General features: G+C 42.8%; 2 protein-coding genes across 2 annotated transcripts in view; one reads left to right on the top strand and one right to left on the bottom strand.

The window, feature by feature from the left end:
- Positions 1-20,340, top strand: part of LOC137250407 (uncharacterized) — a 686,265-nt gene that overhangs the window by 548,756 nt on the left and 117,169 nt on the right. The gene's annotated exons all lie outside the window — the stretch shown is intronic.
- The window catches only part of LOC137248690 (uncharacterized), a 67,749-nt gene that overhangs the window by 14,873 nt on the left and 32,536 nt on the right, over positions 1-20,340 (bottom strand). The window contains exon 10 of the mRNA XM_067779605.1: positions 5,734-6,281. Within this exon, the coding sequence (XP_067635706.1) occupies positions 5,734-6,281 (548 nt within the window). The remainder of the gene's footprint in view (positions 1-5,733; positions 6,282-20,340) is intronic.

The following is a 20,340-nucleotide window of genomic DNA, read 5'->3' as shown; positions in this document are numbered from 1 at the left end:
CAAATATAATGATGGTTTAACGACCATTGTTGACTTAGGCATATGAATAATGAAATAAAAAGGATGATAGGAAAAGGAATAGGAAAATGAGATGAATGAAATAATCTAGAACAGCTGTCATTTACGAACATTTAGCAAATCTTTGTGCAAGATATTACAAAGGCGATAAAACATAGCGGGTGAAGTGGGTACGTTAAATGGTAGAGGTTTTGGTTTTTAGTCAATTTAGTTCAATGAGTCAACACAAAGCAATGAATATCCAACAATAAAACTAACATTAGAAAGCAAAGGTGAACATATTTATTCATTGAAAGCATCAATATATTTGAACTGGAGACCGGGAAAAGGAGTTAAATATAAAAAAAACAAGGAGATTGTTCCTGTTAAGCTTCTATCAGGGAAGTGGTCCACGGACCTATCTTTTCGAACAAGTTCTATTCCCGATTCTTTTTACCTGAAATTTGATGTGTGGGTAGTCCTTTTCCTAGATTAGTATTTACGGTCCAGGGACCGATCTTTTCGATCAAATTCTAGTCATGGTTAGATTTGCCTGAGACTTGGTATATACATATTAGTATAGATTAGTATTTAAGAAATTTTTTTCGGGAAATGCACCAGGGACCGACTGGGACTGTAACTGGAACTGGGAGTGGGAATAAGGGATAAAGAAAAACAAGTAAGGAAGGCTAAGCTCGGGTGTAACCGAACAGTACATACTCAGCTGAGAGCTTTACTGCGTTGGTTTCGTAGGGTCTCGTAGATAGTTTATAAGTGGATTTTAATTCTATATCACATACCAAATGGAAGGTATTGAAGAGTATTTTAAAAGGGAGTGGGCCATAGTTCTTTAGGTGGACGCCTTTTCGAGATATCGCCGTGAAGGTGGACCAAGGGTGACTCTAGAATGTGTTTGAAAGGTATTAATGAGGGTTTTAAAAGGGAGTGGCCCTTAGTCGTATATGTGAAGGCGTTTTCGAGATATCGACCAAAATTTAGACCAGGGTGACACAGAACATCATCTGTCGCGTACCGCTAATTTATTTATATATGTAATATATATATGATTCCAAGGGCTTGAAGAACTTTTTCATTTTCTTCTACTTAATATGGTAGGTGTCACAACCATTTTACAAAGTTTTTTCTATAATTATGTTTTACGTCAAAAAACAATCCAATCACCATGTTTCATCCCTTTTTCATATAGAATTATGGCATTTTTCGATTTTTCGAAATTTCGAGAAATTGGGCGTGGTCACAGTCGGATTTCGCCCATTTTTAATACCAAGCAAAGTGAGTTCAGATAAGTACGTGAACTAAGTTTAGCAAAGATATATCGATTTTTGCTCGAGTTAACGGTTGACTGTGTATAAAAACTGGGCGTGCCTTAAACAGATTGCTCCTATTTTCACTGAAAATAGTTATCGTCATAGAAGCTATGACCTTATCAAATTTCACAAGGATTGGTAAATTTTTGTTCAACTTATGGCATTAAGAGTATTCTAGACAAATTAAATGAAAAAGGGCGGAGCCACGCCCATTTTGAAATTTTCTTTTATTTTTGTATTTTGTTGCACCGTATCATTACTGTAGTTGAATTTTGACATGATTTACTTTTATACTGTAAATATATTCAATTTTTTGTAAAAATTTTACTTTTAAATTTTTTTTTTAAGTAGGCGTGTTCGTCAGCAGATTTAGCAAATTTTTATCTAGAACACATACACTAATAGGAGTAACGTTCCTGCCAAATTTCATGATGATATCTTCAACTACTGCCAAATTATAGCTTGAAAAACTTTTAAATTACCTTCTTTTAAAAGTGGGCGATATCACGCCCGTTGTCCAAAATTTTATTAATTTTCAATTCTGCGTCATAAGGTCAACCCACCTACCAGGTTTCATCGCTTTATCCGTCTTTGGTAATGAATTAGCGCACTTTTTGTGGGTGTGGTTACAGTCCGATTTCGTTCATTTTAAATAGCGATCTGAGATGAGTGTCCAGGAACTTACATACCAAATTTCATTTAGTTACCTCAAAATTTACTCAAGTTATCGTGTTTACGGGCAGACGGACGGTCGGACGGACGGACGGACATGGCTAAATGAATTTCTTTTTTCGCCCAGATCATTTTGATATATGGAAATCTATATCTATCTCGATTAGTTTATGCCGCTACGGGGTACCGTTATGCGAACAAAATTAATATACTCTGTGAGCTCTGCTCAGCTGAGTATAATAAAAAGAACTAGAGAGAAGAGAAAAGAGGGAAGGAGAGAGAGAAAGGTATATAGTTAGACGAAGATAGAGAGATAGGGGTAGATAGAGCGGAAAAAGTGAGGGCAAAGACGGAGAGTGAGAAAGAGAGGCAGAGAAGGAGAAAGGCAGAGAAAGGAGTGAATAAAAGGATTAGGAAAAGGGGGAGAGAGGAGGAAAAAGAATAAGAGGTAAAAGCTTCTTAAAACTCATGCATATAGACCAAAATTAGGGCAGAGCAACGTCTGCCGAGTTTGCTTGTCTACCGTTAAAATAAGACAGATAATACCCAACAGATCACATATCCCGCTGAGACGACACGAGCGCATCCGCATGGCGCCAAGTACTATAGAGGCAGGAATTTGTCAGAGTCGTGATCTAAAACGCCTATTACTAATTTTGATAACGGTTGTATGTAAAATAAAATAAATAAATGTAAGGCGTGATAATCTCCGAAGAGATCTAAGGCCGAGCTTCTCTTCCAATTTGCGTCGTGCTCCCCTTGATTTTCCCTACAAATTGGCCGGACGGGACCTACATGTTTTATGCCGACTCCGAACGGCATCTGCAAGGCAGATGAGTTTTCACTGAGAGCTTTTCATGGTAGAAATACACCCGGAGCGCTTGCAAAACACTGCCGAGGGGCGACCCCGCTTATAAAAATTTTCTTCTAAGTGAAAAACCTTATTTCTAAAATTTTTGCTTTGCCCGGGGTGTGAACCTGGGGCATACGGTGTGGTAGGCGGAGCACGCTTCCATCACACCATCGTGGCCGCCAACGGTTGTATGTAAGGGCATAAATAAAGCGATATAGATGTAGACTTCCTTATATTAAAATTATCAGCATCGAGAGAGATTTTGATTTGGCCATTCCCGTTGGTTCTTACGTTAACACGATGGCTTGAGTAAAAATTTAGGTATCTGATGTAGACCCATTATAGAAATAAACAACTTTTTCTTTATTTTTGCATGACATCCGATACTGGAGCGCAAGGCGGGAACACTTATCGCAGAAGCAGCGAAGCGCAATATATTAGGTTCCAACAAAAAAGAAAAGAAAATTAGTCGCCAGCTGTCTTTCATAGAGTTAGATTGGAAACTAGCGCCTTCCAACAGCTATTTTAGTTTTATTTTGGCATTTTCAGCCCATATTTGCTGTTCTGATAGGTATAATTTGACTTACGACAGTATTGAAATAATATAACGCAAAATCGAATTAAAGGCCAAACAAAAACAAGAGCAGGTGAGGATTGGAAACATGTTCTTTCTATACTTCCAACATATGCTGAAATGTTCCAAATTTTGTTACCTTAATCTGGGAGCAATAGAGGAACGGAATCGCGTCCTTTTCTACCTCCCTAGAAAAAATGGCTCCTAAGCTCGTCGGCTTGTTATGCTAGTCAATATGCGGATTGGAATCAATTGGCATCTCAACAGCATATTCAATCAAATTATGTTATGAGTTTTAATAATGACTTATATTGTGGCGAATATTGACATCACTAGGCTGTTAGTAAATAATCACGCAACAACAAAAACATTAAAACAAGCCACACTTGTGTACATGAACACTTCAATCATCATTTACACACATACATGGAAGGCGACGAGAAGTACATGCACACACATAACCCACAGCTCGAAGTGAAGAGGTATCTCGCACATACACATGTTGTCATGAGCCGAGGTTCTTACAGAAGATACAACAATTCTAGAAGGTGAATCGTCTAGACTTTTGGAGAAATATGAGGACGAGGCAACAGAGAGTATAAGAGCAGCGCAAGCTGAGTAATAAAGAATCAGTTTTGATTTACGCACGCTATTGGTTGTGAAGTATAATTGTGAAGTACTACTCCCAAAGTAATACAAATAAGGACTATTCTGCAATACTGAATATTGGAGTGATTTGTTGAATAGTGTAGCGATTCGAACATTAGCAGAAGGTGAACAATAATCGGAATTCCCCGAAATTCGTTATAATATTTAGTAGTTTAAGTTTTAGGTGTAAATAGCCTTAATAGTATTAAATTATATAGATTGGTGTTGAAAATGAGCCAACTAAAACGTTAAACACGCTCACTTCTTCGATGGAAAAAATTTCGAAAAGTAACAAAGTGCAATAGGATAATGCATTAACAAATACTGATATAAATTTAGTAAAATTTTGGAAAATTAGTGTGGAAACGGCCACATTTATGACAAAACAATTTCTAAATTTTAGAAGCCGTAAACTAAAAGCCGTTGATCTGATTTTGCAAACTGACAGAATGTGTGCTCGTGGAATTATATTTATAAAGAACAAAACCGTTTGACGGCCATGCTTACTTAAAAAAAAGTTGCTCAAAGTCGTAATCTTAGCAAAATATGCAATTTGTTTATGGTATGCAACTACAATACCAGTTTCCCTACACTCCATAGTTTCCCTATAGAAAAAAGCTAAAAACAAGCTATCAGTCGTTGACTTATAACAAGAATAATTAAATAATGCACTATCAGTTAATTCAAAAAAAGTAAGCTGTTGGGTGTAAAGTTATGCAGAGTTGCCACAAAATGAACCTTCGCTCACCACATTTTGGTTGTCATGTTATGTAGGGGTGAACAACTTTGACTTTTTTCGGCCATCGTCATGAAAAATTTGTCAGCTAACTATGCTAACTACGAGCTAACTATAAGTAGGTTACCAATAAACTAATGTGCATTTTTATCTATTTAGATTCTGTGAAAAAGCTAACTACTTCTATATACAATGACATTATTAATCACCTAGCTACTAGTCAACAAATTTAAGCCGAAAATTAAGTTAGGCTATAACCATCTATAATGCCTTACAGTTATTATAATGTAACGAATTTCAGAAATTCTTGATTACTCTGCAACTTCTGTTATCGTTCGGATAGCTAAACTGTCGCACAAATAACTCAAATATTCAGTATAGCAAATTGTTCTTTATTTACAACACTAATATGGTAGTAGTATTACACACTAAATTTACTCGCGTACTTCACTTATGGCGTGTCAAAATCGAACTAATGGGTTCTTCCTCAGCTTGCGCTGCTTTTATACTCTTATTTGCGTCATTTGCCTATTTCTGCTAGGATCTAGACTATTCAAGAACAGCCTTCTCGAAAAAATATTATTTATTTCTCATTTCTGTATCTGATATTAATGTCTTCTAGTTATATGCGTGTATATGTGTGAGTAAAACTTCTGCGCTTTTATTTGGTGATTACATAATGTGCGACTGTTTCTCTTTCTTCTTCGCTTTTAGTTGTTGATTATATGTATATGAAATATTTTCTTCGCTCTTGGCTTTGCTGTTATTTTTGTAGTCAATTTTCACAGATAAGGCCAGCAAAATTTGTTCAAAAGCTCATGAAAAGAGTATTTGTATAAGTGCACAGTCACAAAGTAGACTTAAGTTGCTAGCGCTTGAGACTACAGTTATTAGTGAAGAACGCAAAAATTCGTATGCCACTCACCTTTCAATGCTGTCTCCTCTCTCACTCATAGTTTCCTTCCCAAGCATATGTTGCAGACCGCCTAATGCAGCGCCAATATTTGACTGAACTTTTTTCAAAGACTTGCCATCGCCACTTAGCAGTGAATTCAAATTTACCGCGGACACATCACCAATTCTAATACTTCCTTGAATATCTTCTAAAAATGCTTCATCATCCCAGCTATCGCTATCATACTCATCATCATCATCAAATTCATCTGTAGTACTTTCTTCATCGTCGTCCTCTTCTTCAATTTCACCAACTTCGTCTTTATTTTCTGCACAATTTTTAACATCCAGATCACGTAGAAATGAAAATCCTGGGTAGTATGTGTAAGCGGGTTGTTGTGCTTCCGCTTGAACGCCAGCGTTTTCCACATTAGCATCAGCTTTTGCTCCAGCAGCCACAGCTTCGGCATCCTGTGTGTCAGCTGAACCACTAGTGGGTGGAGAGGAGAGCTTCGCTGAAATTTGTTCCAATGCTTCTGTTCGCAGTGAGAGTTTTAGTTCGCCAAGTCGATCTAAATCCTTAGAATATAATAAAAGATGACACGTACGTAAAGCCAAATATAAATATAACAAAAGGCATGCATATCTTTGGCATATGCGAACAAAACTTTAGTTTTTGAGGAAACCCAGCTGGCATTTAGAAGATAATTTGACTAATTTAGAATATAATTTGACTAGTGTTAATTAAGGAAACAAGCTCGAACTGGCAAAAATTGTAATATGTCAACTGGTTGGTTGTTATTCAAATTTGGTCAGAAGGCTGCTGATTTTTTACGCAAAGAATTTATCTTCACATGCCTAGAATAGAAATTTACAGGTAGCCAGAAAAGAGGCTGAAAAATGTTACAAGTTTATCGACACGTACGTATTTTGCATGACACTTTGAAGGCTTATGCGGAAGGAAGGTGCCCCTGGCTAACCTGCAATGAACTAACTCGTAATTCAAAAGGGACATCATTAACTTCGTTGGCCTTCTGCAGATGTCAGCTAACGCCTTTGGGTGGAATAGCAATACATAAATTAAAAAATATTTTCGGTTGCCAAAGAGCTCCGTTGTTCCTCTCCTAGTACTTCTATTCTGAAAGCCTTGTATTCTAGGCAAATACGAGAAGGCAGCACAAAAAATGATTAGCCGTCTCAACATGTTACATCTATCAGCAATCTAAAAAGTTTTCTGCAATCTTTCAACTTAATTAGAGCAGATGTGAAGCCCCATCTTCTGATACGATGTTTATGGCATCATTAGTTTTCCAAACTGTAGCGTATCTGTGCTACCTAGTATCAACCTCTGCTATCACAATATTTTCAAAGTTTTTGACCTTGGATTCTATGCCTAGGTTCGGTTGAAAAAAGAATAAAGGACCTCACATAGACTGAATGTGTCCATAGTGTTACCAGAATTTGTTTGACGACCAAGCTGAAGAACCCAATCAGGTGCCAGGACATATGTTATAGAATAACTCCGCCCTCTCTGCAAATACTAGTCGTTTTCTAGGACCCAGCTTAATTGCTGCCTCAAGATTTGGGTACTCTGCCGCCCCTAATAGCTGAAGACTTGACCTGACGAGCACAGGACATGAACACAGAACGTGCTCAACCGTTTCTTACTGCAGCTGACACTTCCTACACTTGCTGTTACTGACGAGACCTAACTTATAAGCATGTGACGCCAGCAAGGCAGTGTCCAATCAGTAAGCCCTCTCTTCAGAGATATGAGCCACTTTGTGAATCTAATATCGTAGGTTTTGTACATGATCTTAGAAATTTGACAGCCCCACGCTTTTGTCCATGCCATTCCTGCTTGATGGATCATATGCTACTCCTGTCTCCTTTTGATTTCTCCCAAATGTATTGGGAGGTCTATCTTCGCCTCAGCGAGTGTTGCATCCTCCTTTGCCAACTCATCGGCCTTTTTGTTACCTTCTATCTCTTTATGACGGGGAACGCAGTAGAGATGTATGGTCCAGCTTGAGCGAAGTTTTTCCAGAACACTTCTTGATGAAGTACTGTGTGAGATTATTGCCTTAATCGCAGCCTGACTATCAATATATAAATTGACGCGACTGCAGCTTAAACACACTTCCTCCAGAATTTCTGCTGCTTTCTTCACTGCCATAATTTCCGCTTGAAAAAGCTGCAGTAATATGGCAGCCCGAAGGTTCTACTTATTTCTGGATCGACACAGTAAGCAGCAGACCCAACCCCTTCCATTAATTTAGAACCATCCATATACAAGTGTATAGCATGTTCTGCCATTTCTGCCCCCCGGCACCAACCCACCGGTTCAATTGTGGCCCAATATCTCTTTCGAAGCTCAGACATGGAACCATTTATTCCGTTCGCTTCGATGGCACTATCAGGTATTAAGCTAACAATATGTGGATACAGTCATGCCTGTTCAGAGCCTTACGTAGCCGGACAGAGTTTAGCATAATTACGAATCAGTTTTAAGGTGGTTAGAGCGGCAACGCCTTTAGTTTGGTTGTCACTGCAGGCGAATATACTGCTGTCTATCTATCTATTCTTCCTGCCTGTAGAACTGAAGTATATTACTTCAAACAAAAGTTTTGAAGACTTTAGTAAAAATTCTGGAATGTGTGATCATTGTACCTCAGGGCCCTCAACATTAAAGATTCTGCTTAGTAAAATAAATAGTTGCATATAATCTTGTGGCACTGATAAGACACAGGTGTCTATATTGCAGTCTCCAGAAGTATTAATCTCGCCAAAGAGAAGGAGTTACCGCATTACATTCAGAGCTTTACCGGGCATTGTAGAGAAAGCTACTGTACATCACAGTGTTCATTGTTTGATTGGGATTTGACGATAGAGGTGTTGATCGCTCTAGGAGATAGATCCAACATTTAACCGTAACTTTTTTTGTTGCCAAACGCATTTAATGTCTGTAAAGTCTTCTACTCAAAAAGAGACTCCCATAGTAGCTTGTAATTTATGACTACTGATGATAATCTTTCGGAACTAGTGTATTCCCATTTGGGAATAAGCAGATCAGATCTTAATTGAGTTTGAATCAAAAAGCATTTGGTGCATAATGTAGTCTTCGCCTACATATTTGAATAGAATTGGTAGTACTTTCTGGTGAATTTTTGGCAAAGATTGGATCAGCCAGCATTTCAAGCTCCAAAAGCCACGGACTTTGTACTTACATCTCCTGTTTCTAAGTGAAGATTTCTCCTGCCCTTTCGTACCCGCGGTAAAGCCGGTGTCAAATCAGTGCCCCGATTTGTGGTGTGAGTTTAAACTCCAGTTAACGTTGACTAGATTTCAACCTTGCCACTTTGCACGATAACTAAACATTTTGCTGCTTATCCAGCTTAAGCGGTATTTTTTGTTGAAGTCCCTTCTCATTCATGCCTATGGTGAGCCATACCGACCGGTCTCACTCCTTTCGCCAGTAGCAAAGACGTAGGAAATCGTCTTTCTTCCGCATTCTACTGCGAATCTTCTGCAAAATGCACAGCATTACCAACACTGTAAACGCGATTAACACCCAGATAAATTATTAACTGAAACCGAAATGCTATCGTAGAACAATGCTCGTGGGACTTGACCTTTCAAAAGCTTTTGACACAGTGAACCATGGCACACTACTCCAAGACATAACAGGTTCACTCATTCCTGGTTGTATCAAAAAACTAGGGGAATAAAACAGGGGAGGGGAAGTGTGGTGTCTCATCTCCACTTCTGTTTAATTTCTTCATATTGTAACGAATATTAGCAGCACTAAGGCATATTATCATCTCTAAGCTGATGCTAAGTTGTGACTTGTATGCACATCAATAATTCAGTCATTATGTCTATACATTTATGCGCGTAGAGGCAGCGGAGAATCAACGCACAAACACATGCAGATATCTTATCTGAGATGCTCCCAAAAGTATGCAATTATAATTGTGAAAGTGTCACTCACAAATACACGCATATGAGAGCTATACACGTGCATCTGTAGTTATAATTATATAGCAGTAACTAAGTAAATTCTGGAATAGCCTGAAAGTATGCAAAGGAGAAATCACAGAGTATAAAAGGCCGCAACAGTAGAGGCACGACAATCAGTTTCATTTAAGCAAGTTATTGGTTGTGAAGTATCAGTGTTATTGTGAAGTACTTTAATAAAGTCCATTTGGTATTATTAAATATTGGAGTTATTTATTCAACAGTTTAGCGACACGAACGTTAGTAGAAGGTTGCAAATAAGAGGAATTGCAGTAAATTTGTTACAATATCAAAGCTGCCTTGCCCACCATTTCCTATGCAGACAGCTGTACGACAAGGGCGGCAGGATCTGGCCCTTCAATAGAAGAATTGGTTTCCAAAGTAAATAGTTACCCACCCAGTCTTTCTGTTTATTTCACATTGCGCGATCTGACACTTATACTGACCAAGTCCATGGCCACTCTTTTTACGCCGTGGAAGTTACAGCTGACGCAAATATTGGACGTTCACTTCGATGCATACTCTACCCAGCATCAGTAATCCAAATATCTTAGTTGTAATGTTCGACAGCACCTTTACGCTCAAGTCACATTTCGTATTGTATCTTAAGTACAACGCCGCAACAAAATCCTTAAGACGCTGCCGGAAGCCGACGGATGAAGAAATGGTAATGCCACGGGATGTTTTCTTATGACACCTGAATATCATTTACGTAGTGAGGCAAAAGGCAAAATAAAAGAGTATAATGAAATGCTGAAGAGACAGTTTTTGCTGAATTGCCAAAAACCTGGTCATCCCAGCAAAAACCTCTCGACCTAGCGTTGCCTCAAAGGGTGATAACAAAGACATATCCGCAAGCACAATGGTGACATGCGCCACGTACCCACTAGCCTGTGGAGACTCTCTGCATAGTCCACACTGGATCGGTAAACACCTTTGCTAGGTTGTTGTTGCTTTTGTAGCGATAAGGATATACCACAAGGCCTTCGGGAATTGATTTTGATGGTCCTTTGCCAGTTGCAAATCCGGTACATTCCGGTAACAAGCACCATTAAAGGACTAGGCCGACCATCTCGGGAACGATTAGGTATGACCACATGAAACCTTCTAGGCCATAACGTCCTCCCATCCCCTGGATACATGAGGAAATTTGGGTCGTCAGTTCTTCGGCTGTTAAAGAAACAGGATACGCCGCGGGTAGGTGAGATTGACAATTGCGTTGGAGAAGCTATATATTGCGCTGGCAGCCCCTTGAATAAATTTGGTATACCTGCCGCGGTTATATTCTAAGCCTCTTAACCCGCTGGTGACCCTTTGCGTGTTCATCAGTAAACACTATCCGTTACTAGCACGGGAAGAAAGCAGACTAGAAAGCAGAAAGGGAGACACGGGTAACTTTGCTCCAACTTCCTTGTGGATAATGTAACAGGTTAAACTCTTACTTGTCCTTGGCAACAAACAATCTTTTAAATGCAACCTAGTTTTTAACAGCAGCATTTCTCTAGTCCAACTCTATTGAAACTCTTAGATGTGGTCGTACTTATTGAAACAATTCTTATTCTAAATATAGAAGTTTCATAGGGAACTATGCTTTGTTCAAACTTTAAGGTCCAAAGGTTATCATAAAGTTACTTAAAACTTCACGACGAAATTATATCGCGACAGCTACGCCACCAAGCTATAGGTTTTTGCCTTATCTTGCATTGTTATGGGATTATGGAGTTTACTATTTTAATAAAGGTTTTATGGGTAAACATAAACGCGACTTAGCGGTAAATTACATCTAATATCTAATATCTAATATATATTATAAATGGCAAAGTTTGGATGTGAAGATGTTTGGATGTTTGGATGTTTGGATGTTTGTCCAGACGTTTGTCTTTGTGACTCAATCACGCAAGAACGGCTGGACCGATTTGGATGAAATTTTGCACACATATAGCCAATAGTCTAGAAGGATCTACTAACTATATATTTTTGAAAAGGGGCGTGGTCCCTGCCCCCTAGGAACAGTTATAATTTAATTATTATATTTTTTCGTTTTTGCGACTGAATCACGCCAGAATGGCTACACGGATTTTGATGAAATTTGGGACACAGACAGTAGTCTACTAGCGAAATTTTTTTCGAACATGGAAAGAGGGGTGGGGGTCCCACGACCCCTTCGAGAAATTATTTTTCAATAATTTTTACACATTATAACTTTACGTATACTGGCCTTCACCAATATCACAGACTCAAGGGGTCAAATAAGTCGAGGGCTTACAAAGTAAGCAGTGACACCCTCCGCCCGCCCACCCCCCCTTTATCTCCCCCTCTGGTGTAAAATCTATAAATTGTTATAACTCAATATAAATTTTCTCCAAAATCAATAGTTTTTGGTATCTGGTACATACAAAACGAGATCTAGACAATTTTGGAGGAACGATCAGTGGTCCTCTCCTCTACTCCCGCCATACGCCCTCCATCAATTGTTTTTATTAGCACGCTTTTATTAGCTTTACCTGTATGTTTCTATGTAACTTTTTATTCGCTCCAATGCGCCTGCTGCCTTATTAACATGGTTTTATAATTAGCTTCACCTTATTTGTAATCCCGTAAGGGTCATATCGAGACCCTCCGGGATCATTTCTGGATGGTTTTCGGGATCGGTCCGGGATTATGCCGGGGTAATTTCGGGACTTTTTCGGGACTATTTCGGGATCATTTTGGGACCCTTCCGGGATCATTTCTGTATAGTTTTCGGGATCCGTCCGGGATCCCGTCGGGGTTATTTTGGGACATTTTCGGGACTATTCCGGAATCATTTCGGGACTATTTCGCGATCATTTGGGGACCCTTCCGGCATCATTTCTGGATGGTTTTCGGGATCCGTCCGGGATCCCGTCGGGGTACTTTCGGGATCATTTGCGTACCTTCGAGAGATAAATTCTTGATGGTTTCCGGGATCATTACGGGACTTTTTCGGGGTCAGTTTGGGTCCTTTCCGTAATCATTCCTGGACGGTTTTAGGGATCCGTCCGGGATCCCGTCGGCGTCATTTTGGGACTTTTGCGGGATCATTTGGGGTCTCTTCCGGCATCATTTCTGGATGGTTTACGGGATCCGTCCGGGATCCCGTCGGCGTCATTTTGGGACTTTTGCGGGATCATTTGGGGTCTCTTCCGGCATCATTTCTGGATGGTTTACGGGATCCGTCCGGGATCCTGTCGGGGTCATTTTGGGACTTTTGCGGGATCATTTGAGGTCTCGTCCGGCATCATTTCTGGATGGTTTACGGGATCCGTCCGGGATCCTGTCGGGGTCATTTTGGGACTTTTGCGGGACCATTTGGGGTCTCTTCCGGCATCATTTCTGGATGGTTTACGGGATCCGTCCGGGATCCCGTCGGCGTCATTTTGGGACTTTTGCGGGATCATTTGGGGTCTCTTCCGGCATCATTTCTGGATGGTTTACGGGATCCGTCCGGGATCCTGTCGGGGTCATTTTGGGACTTTTGCGGGATCATTTGGGGTCTCTTCCGGCATCATTTCTGGATGGTTTACGGGATCCGTCCGGGATCCTGTCGGGGTCATTTTGGGACTTTTGCGGGATCATTTGAGGTCTCGTCCGGCATCATTTCTGGATGGTTTACGGGATCCGTCCGGGATCCTGTCGGGGTCATTTTGGGACTTTTGCGGGACCATTTGGGGTCTCTTCCGGCATCATTTCTGGATGGTTTACGGGATCCGTCCGGGATCCCGTCGGCGTCATTTTGGGACTTTTGCGGGATCATTTGGGGTCTCTTCCGGCATCATTTCTGGATGGTTTACGGGATCCGTCCGGGATCCTGTCGGGGTCATTTTGGGACTTTTGCGGGATCATTTGGGGTCTCTTCCGGCATCATTTCTGGATGGTTTACGGGCTCCGTCCGGGACCCTGTTGGGGTCATTTTGGGACTTTAGCGGGATCATTTGGGGTCTCCTCCGGCATCATTTCTGGATAGTTTTAGGGATCCGTTCGGGATCCTGTCGGGGTCATTTTGGGACTTTTGCGGGATCATTTGGGGTCTCTTCCAGCATCATTTCCGGATGGTTTTCGGGATCCGTCCGGGATCCTGTCGGGGTCATTTTGGGACCTTTGCGGGATCATTTGGGGTCTCTTCCGGCATCATTTCTGGATGGTTTACTGGATCCGTCCGGGATCCTGTCGGGGTCATTTTGGGACTTTTGCGGGATCATTTGGGGTCTCTTCCGGCATCATTTCTGGATGGTTTACGGGATCCGCCCGGGATCCTGTCGCGGTCATTTTGGGACTTTTGCGGGATCATTTGGGGTCTCTTCCGGCATCATTTCTGGATGGTTTACGGGATCCGTCCGGGATCCTGTCGGGGTCATTTTGGGACTTTTGCGGGATCATTTGGGGTCTCCTCCGGCATCATTTCTGGATGGTTTACGGGATCCGTCCGGGATCCTGTCGGGGTCATTTTGGGGCTTTTGCGGGATCATTTGGGGTCTCTTCCGGCATCATTTCTGGATGCTTTACGGGATCCGTCCGGGATCCTGTCGCGGTAATTTTGGGACTTTTGCGGGATCATTTGGGGTCTCTTCCGGCATCATTTCTGGATGGTTTACGGGATCCGTCCGGGATCCTGTCGGGGTCATTTTGGGACTTTTGCGGGATCATTTGGTGTCTCTTCCAGCATCATTTCTGGATGGTTTTCGGGATCCGTCCGGGATCCTCTCGGGGTCATTTTGAAACTTTTGCGGGATCATTTGGGGTCTCCTCCGGCATCATTTCTGGATGGTTTACGGGATCCGTCCGGGATCCCGTCGGCGTCATTTTGGGACTTTTGCGGGATCATTTGGGGTCTCTTCCGGCATCATTTCTGGATGGTTTACGGCATCCCTCCGGGATCCTGTCGGGGTAATTTTGGGACTTTTGCGGGATCATTTGGGGTCTCTTCCAGCATCATTTCTGGATGGTTTTCGGTCATTTTGGGACTTTTGCGGGATCATTTGGGGTCTCTTCCGGCATCATTTCTGGATGGTTTACGGGATCCGTCCGGGATCCTGTCGGGGTCATTTTGGGACTTTTGCGGGATCATTTGGGGTCTCTTCCGGCATCATTTCTGGATGGTTTACGGGATCCGTCCGGGACCCTGTCGGGGTCATTTTGGGACTTTAGCGGGATCATTTGGGGTCTCCTGAGGCATCATTTCTGTATGGCTTACGGGATCCGTCCGGGATCCTGTCGGGGTCATTTTGGGACTTTTGCGGGATCAATTGGGGTCTCTCCCGGCATCATTTCTGGATGGTTTTCAGGATCCGTCCGGGATCCTGTCGGGGTCATTTAGGGACTTTCGCGGGATCATTTGGGGTCTCTTCCGACATCATTTCTGGATGGTTTACGGGATCCGTCCGGGATCCTGTCGGGGTCATTTTGGGACTTTTGCGGGATCATTTGGGGTCTCTTCCGGCATCATTTCTGGATGGTTTACGGGATCCGTCCGGGACCCTGTCGGGGTCATTTTGGGTCTTTAGCGGGATCATTTGGGGTCTCCTCCGGCATCGTTTCTGGATGGTTTTCGGGATCCGTCCGGGATCCCGTCAATGTCATTTCGGGACTATTTCGGCATCATTTGGGGTACCTTCCGGTATCAATTCTAGATGGTTTTCGGGATCCGTCCGGGATCCCGTCGGAGTCATTTCGGAATTTTTTCTTGACTAATACAGGATCATTTGGGGACCTTATCGGCATCATTTCTGGGTGGTTTTCGGAATCCGTCCGCGATCCCGTCAGGGTCATTTCGGGATTCTTTCGGGATAATTTGGGGTACCTGCCGGCATCATTTCTGGATGGTTTTCGGTATCCGTCCGGGATCCCGTCGGTGTCATTTGGGGTCCATTCCGGCATCATTTCTGGATGGTTTTCGGGATCCGTCCGGGATCCTGTCGGGGTCATTTTGGGACTTTTGCGGGATCATTTGGGGTCTCTTCCGGAATCATTTCTGGATGGTTTTCGGGATCCGTCCGGGATCCTGTCGGGGTCATTTTGGGACTTTTGCGGGATCATTTGGGGTCTCTTCCGGCATCATTTCTGGATGGTTTACAGGATCCGTCCGGGATCCTGTCGGGGTCATTTTGAGACTTTTGCGGGATCATTTGGGGTCTCTTCCGGCATCATTTCTGTATGATTTTCGGGATCCGTCCGGGATCCTGTCGGGGTCATTTTGGGACTTTTGCGGGATCATTTTTGGTCTCTTCCGGCATCATTTCTGGATGGTTTACGGGATCCGTCCGGGATACAGTCGGGGTCATTTTGGGCCTTTTGCAGGATTATTTGGGTTCTCTTCCGGCATCATTTCTGGATGGTTTACGGGATCCGTCCGGGATCCTGTCGGGGTCATTTTGGGACTTTTGCGGGATCATTTGGGGTCTCTTCCGGCATCATTTCTAGATGGTTTTCGGGATCCATCCGGGATCCCGTCGGAGTCATTTCGGAACTTTTTCTCGACTAATACAGGATCATTTGGGGACCCTTTCGGCATCATTTCTGGATGGTTTACGGGACCCGTACGGGATCCCGTCGGAGTCATTTCGGAACTTTTTCTCGACTAATACAGGATCATTTGGGGACCCTTTCGGCATCATTTCTGGATAGTTTTAGGGATCCGTTCGGGATCCCGACAGGGTCATATCGGGACCATTTGGGGTACCTACCGGCATCATTTCTGGATGGTTTACGGGATCCGTCCGGGACCCTGTCGGGGTCATTTTGTGACTTTAGCGGGATCATTTGGGTACCTACCTTCATCATTTCTGGATGATTTTCGGGATCCGTCCGGGATCCTATCGGGGTCATTTTGGGACCTTTGCGGGATCATTTGGGGTCTCTTCCGGCATCATTTCTAGATGGTTTTCGGGATCCATCCGGGATCCCGTCGGAGTCATTTCGGAACTTTTTCTCGACTAATACAGGATCATTTGGGGACCCTTTCGGCATCATTTCTGGATGGTTTACGGGACCCGTACGGGATCCCGTCGGGGTCATTTCAGGACTTTTTCGGGATCCGCCCGTGATCCCGGCGGAGACTATTTCGGGATCATTTGTGGTACCTAGATGGATAGTTTTCGGGATTCGTCCGGGATCCCGTCTGGATCATTTCAGGACTTTTTCGTGATCATTTGGGGTATCTTCCGGCCACTTTTCTAGATTGTTTTCGGTATCCGTCCGGGATACCATCAGGGTAATTTCGGGACTATTTGGGGATAACTTGGGAACCTTTCCGGCATCATTTCTGGATAGTTTCCGGGATCCTTCGGGGATCCCGTCAGGGTCATTTCGGAACCCGCGACTAATGCGGGTTCATTTGGGGACCCTTTCGCCATCATATCCGGACGGTTTTCGTGATCCGTCCGGGATACCGTCAGGGTAATTTCGGGACTATTTGGGGATAACTTGGGAACCTTTCCGGCATCATTTCTAGATAGTTTCCGGGATCCGTCGGGAATCCCGTCAGGATCATTTCGGAACTATAAGAGGATCATTTCATTTTTCAGCTTTCTTTAAGGGGATCATTTCACCTTCCAGCATAATTTCTGTATACTTTTGGGGATCCGTCCGGGATCCCGACGGGGTCATTTCTGGCCTATTTCGGGATCATTTTGGGGTACCAACCGGCATCATTTCTGGTTGGTCCGGAATCCGTCCGGGATCCCATCGGGGGAATTTCGGGAATTTTTCGGAATCATTTTGGGACCCCTCCGGCATAATTTCTGGGTGAATTTCGGGATCTGTCCGGAATCCCGACGGAGTTTTTTCGGGACTTTTTCCGGACTATTTCTGGATTATTTGGGGATGTTTCAGAGCTCAGTTCTGGATGATTTTCGGGATCTGTCCGGGATCCCGTCAGAGTTATTTCGGGGTAATTTTGGAACCCTTCCAGGATGATTTCTTCATGATTTTCGGGATGGGTCTGAGTTTTTCGTGACTTTCGGGACTATTTCGGGATCATTTGCGGAACCTTCAGAGATCAATTCTGGATGGTTTGTGGACTTTTCCGGGATCATTTGGGGATCCCTCCAGAGGCATTTCTGGATGGTTTTCGGGATCCCGTCAGGGTCATTTCGGGCCTTTTTCGTGACTACTATTTCGGAATCTTTTTGAGACTCCTCCGGGATAATTTCTGGGCGATTTTCGGGATTTGTCCGGGATCCCGTCAGAGTTTTTTCGGGACTTTTTCGGACTATATCGGGATCATTTGCGGACCGTTCAGGAATCAAATCTGGATGGTTATCGGGATCCGTCCGGGATCCCGTCAGGGTCATTTCGGGACTTTTCGTGACTACTTCGGGATTATGTTGGGACCCTTCCGGCATCATTTCTGCATAGTTTTCGAGATTTGTCCAAGATCCCGTCGGCATCATTTCGTGACTATTTGGTGTCATTTAGGGACACTTCAGGGAACATTTTAGGTCTCTTCGAAACCGGTAATTCAGCACACATGGCCGTGGATTTACGGCAAATTATTCGTAATTAAAATTCGGTATGTTTTATCTTTAATATATCACAGCTTTTTCGTTCTATTTTTAAATGAATCCTGTAACGAACTATTACAACTATAATTAAAATTTTGTAATATTTTAACCAACTAAATACCCGAAAAAGCAACACTGCTTTCATTTAAAAACTTCTTTTTGGTTTTAGCTAATTGTAGTTTCACTCCTTTGTTCTATGAGTAGTAATTCTTTCACCCCTGTCATATCAATTAATTTAACTTAGAAACAAAATGTATTTTTTTTAATTCGAAAAAAGTGTATTGTACTATTCATGTAAGCGTGCCCATCAGCTCAGTTAGTTCTTTTTTTTTTACTGTATTAAAAAATAAAATACATTGACAGAAAAAATTTTTAAACAGACAACTTGATAAGCAGGCTAACGTGAATAGCACATATATTTTATTTTCTCCTTGCGGACTGGGCCGCGGGTAAAGGCTAGTATATTATAAATGGGAAAGTTTGGATGTTAAGATGTTTGGATGTTTGGATGTTTGGATGTTTGGATGTTTGGATGTTTGGATGTTTGTCCAGACGTTTGTCTTTGTGACTCAATAACGCAAGAACGGCTGGACCGATTTGGATGAAATTTTGCACACATATAGCCAATAGTCTAGAAGGATCTACTAGCTATATATTTTTCAAACGGGGCGTGGTCTCCGCCCTCTAGGAACAGTTATAATTTAATTATTATATTTTTTCGTCTTTGCGACTGAATCACGCCAGAATGGCTACACGGATTTTGATGAAATTTGGGACACAGACAGTAGTCTACTAGCGAAATTTTTTTCGAACATGGAAAGAGGGGTGGGGGTCCCACGACCCCTTCGAGAAATTATTTTTCATAATTTTTACACATTATAACTTTACGTATACTGGCCTTCACCAATATCACAGACTCAAGGGGTCAAATAAGTCGAGGGCTTACAAAGTAAGCAGTGACACCCTCCGCCCGCCCTCCTTTATCTCCCCCTCTGGTGTAAAATCCATAAATTGTTATAACTCAATCAAAATTTTCTCCTAAATCAATAGTTTTTGGTATCTGGTACATACAGAACGAGATCTAGACAATTTTGGAGGAACGATCAGTGGTCCTCTCCTCTACTCCCGCCATCCGCCCTCCATCAATTGTTTTTATTAGCACGCTTTTACTAGCTTTACCTGTATGTTTCTATCTAACTTTTTATTCGCTCCAATGCGCCTGCTGCCTTATTAACATGGTTTTATAATTAGCTTCACCTTATTGTATAACCCTTATATCGAGGCTCTTCCAGGATCATTTCTGGATGGTTTTCGGGATCGTTCCGGGATCCCGCCGGGGTAATTTCGGGGCTTTTTCGGGACTATTTCGGGATCATTTTGGGACCCCTCCGGAATCATTTCTGTATAGTGTTCGGGATCCATCCGTGATCCCGTCGGGGTTATTTTGAGACATTTTCGGGACTATTCCGGAATCATTTCGGGACTATTTCGCGATCATTTGGGGACCCTTCCGGCATCATTTCTGGATGGTTTTCGGGATTCGTCCGGGATCCCGTCGGGGTACTTTCGGGATCATTTGCGTACCTTCGAGAGATAAATTCTTGATGGTTTCCGGGATCATTACGGGACCTTTTTCGGGGTTATTTTGAGTCCCTTTAGGCATCATTTCTGGATGATCTTCGGGATTCGTCCGGCATCCCGTCGGGGTCATTTCGAGACTTTTTCGCGACTAATACGGGATCATTTGGAGACCCTTTCGGCAACATTTCTGGATGGTTTTCGGGATCCGTCCGGGATCTCGTCAGGGTAATTTGGGGACTTTTTCGGGATCATTTGGGGGCTCTTCCGGCATCATTTCTGAATGGTTTTCGGGATCCGTCCGGGATCTCGTCGGGGTCATTTGGGGACTTTTTCGGGATCATTCGGGGGCTCTTCCGGCATCATTTCTGGATGGTTTTCGGGATCCGTCCGGGATCCCGTCGGGGTCATTTCGGGACTTTTTCGCGACTAATACGGGATCATTTGGGAACCCTTTCGGCATCAATTCTCGATGGTTTTCGGGATCCGTCCGGGATCTCGTCGGGGTCATTTGGGGACTTTTT

The sequence above is a fragment of the Eurosta solidaginis genome, chromosome 4, assembly GCF_040869045.1.
Source record: "Eurosta solidaginis isolate ZX-2024a chromosome 4, ASM4086904v1, whole genome shotgun sequence".
In the NCBI taxonomy this organism is placed as follows: domain Eukaryota; kingdom Metazoa; phylum Arthropoda; class Insecta; order Diptera; family Tephritidae; genus Eurosta; species Eurosta solidaginis.
Note: the sequence above shows the minus strand (reverse complement) of the source record. Positions and strands in the feature narration are given on the sequence as shown.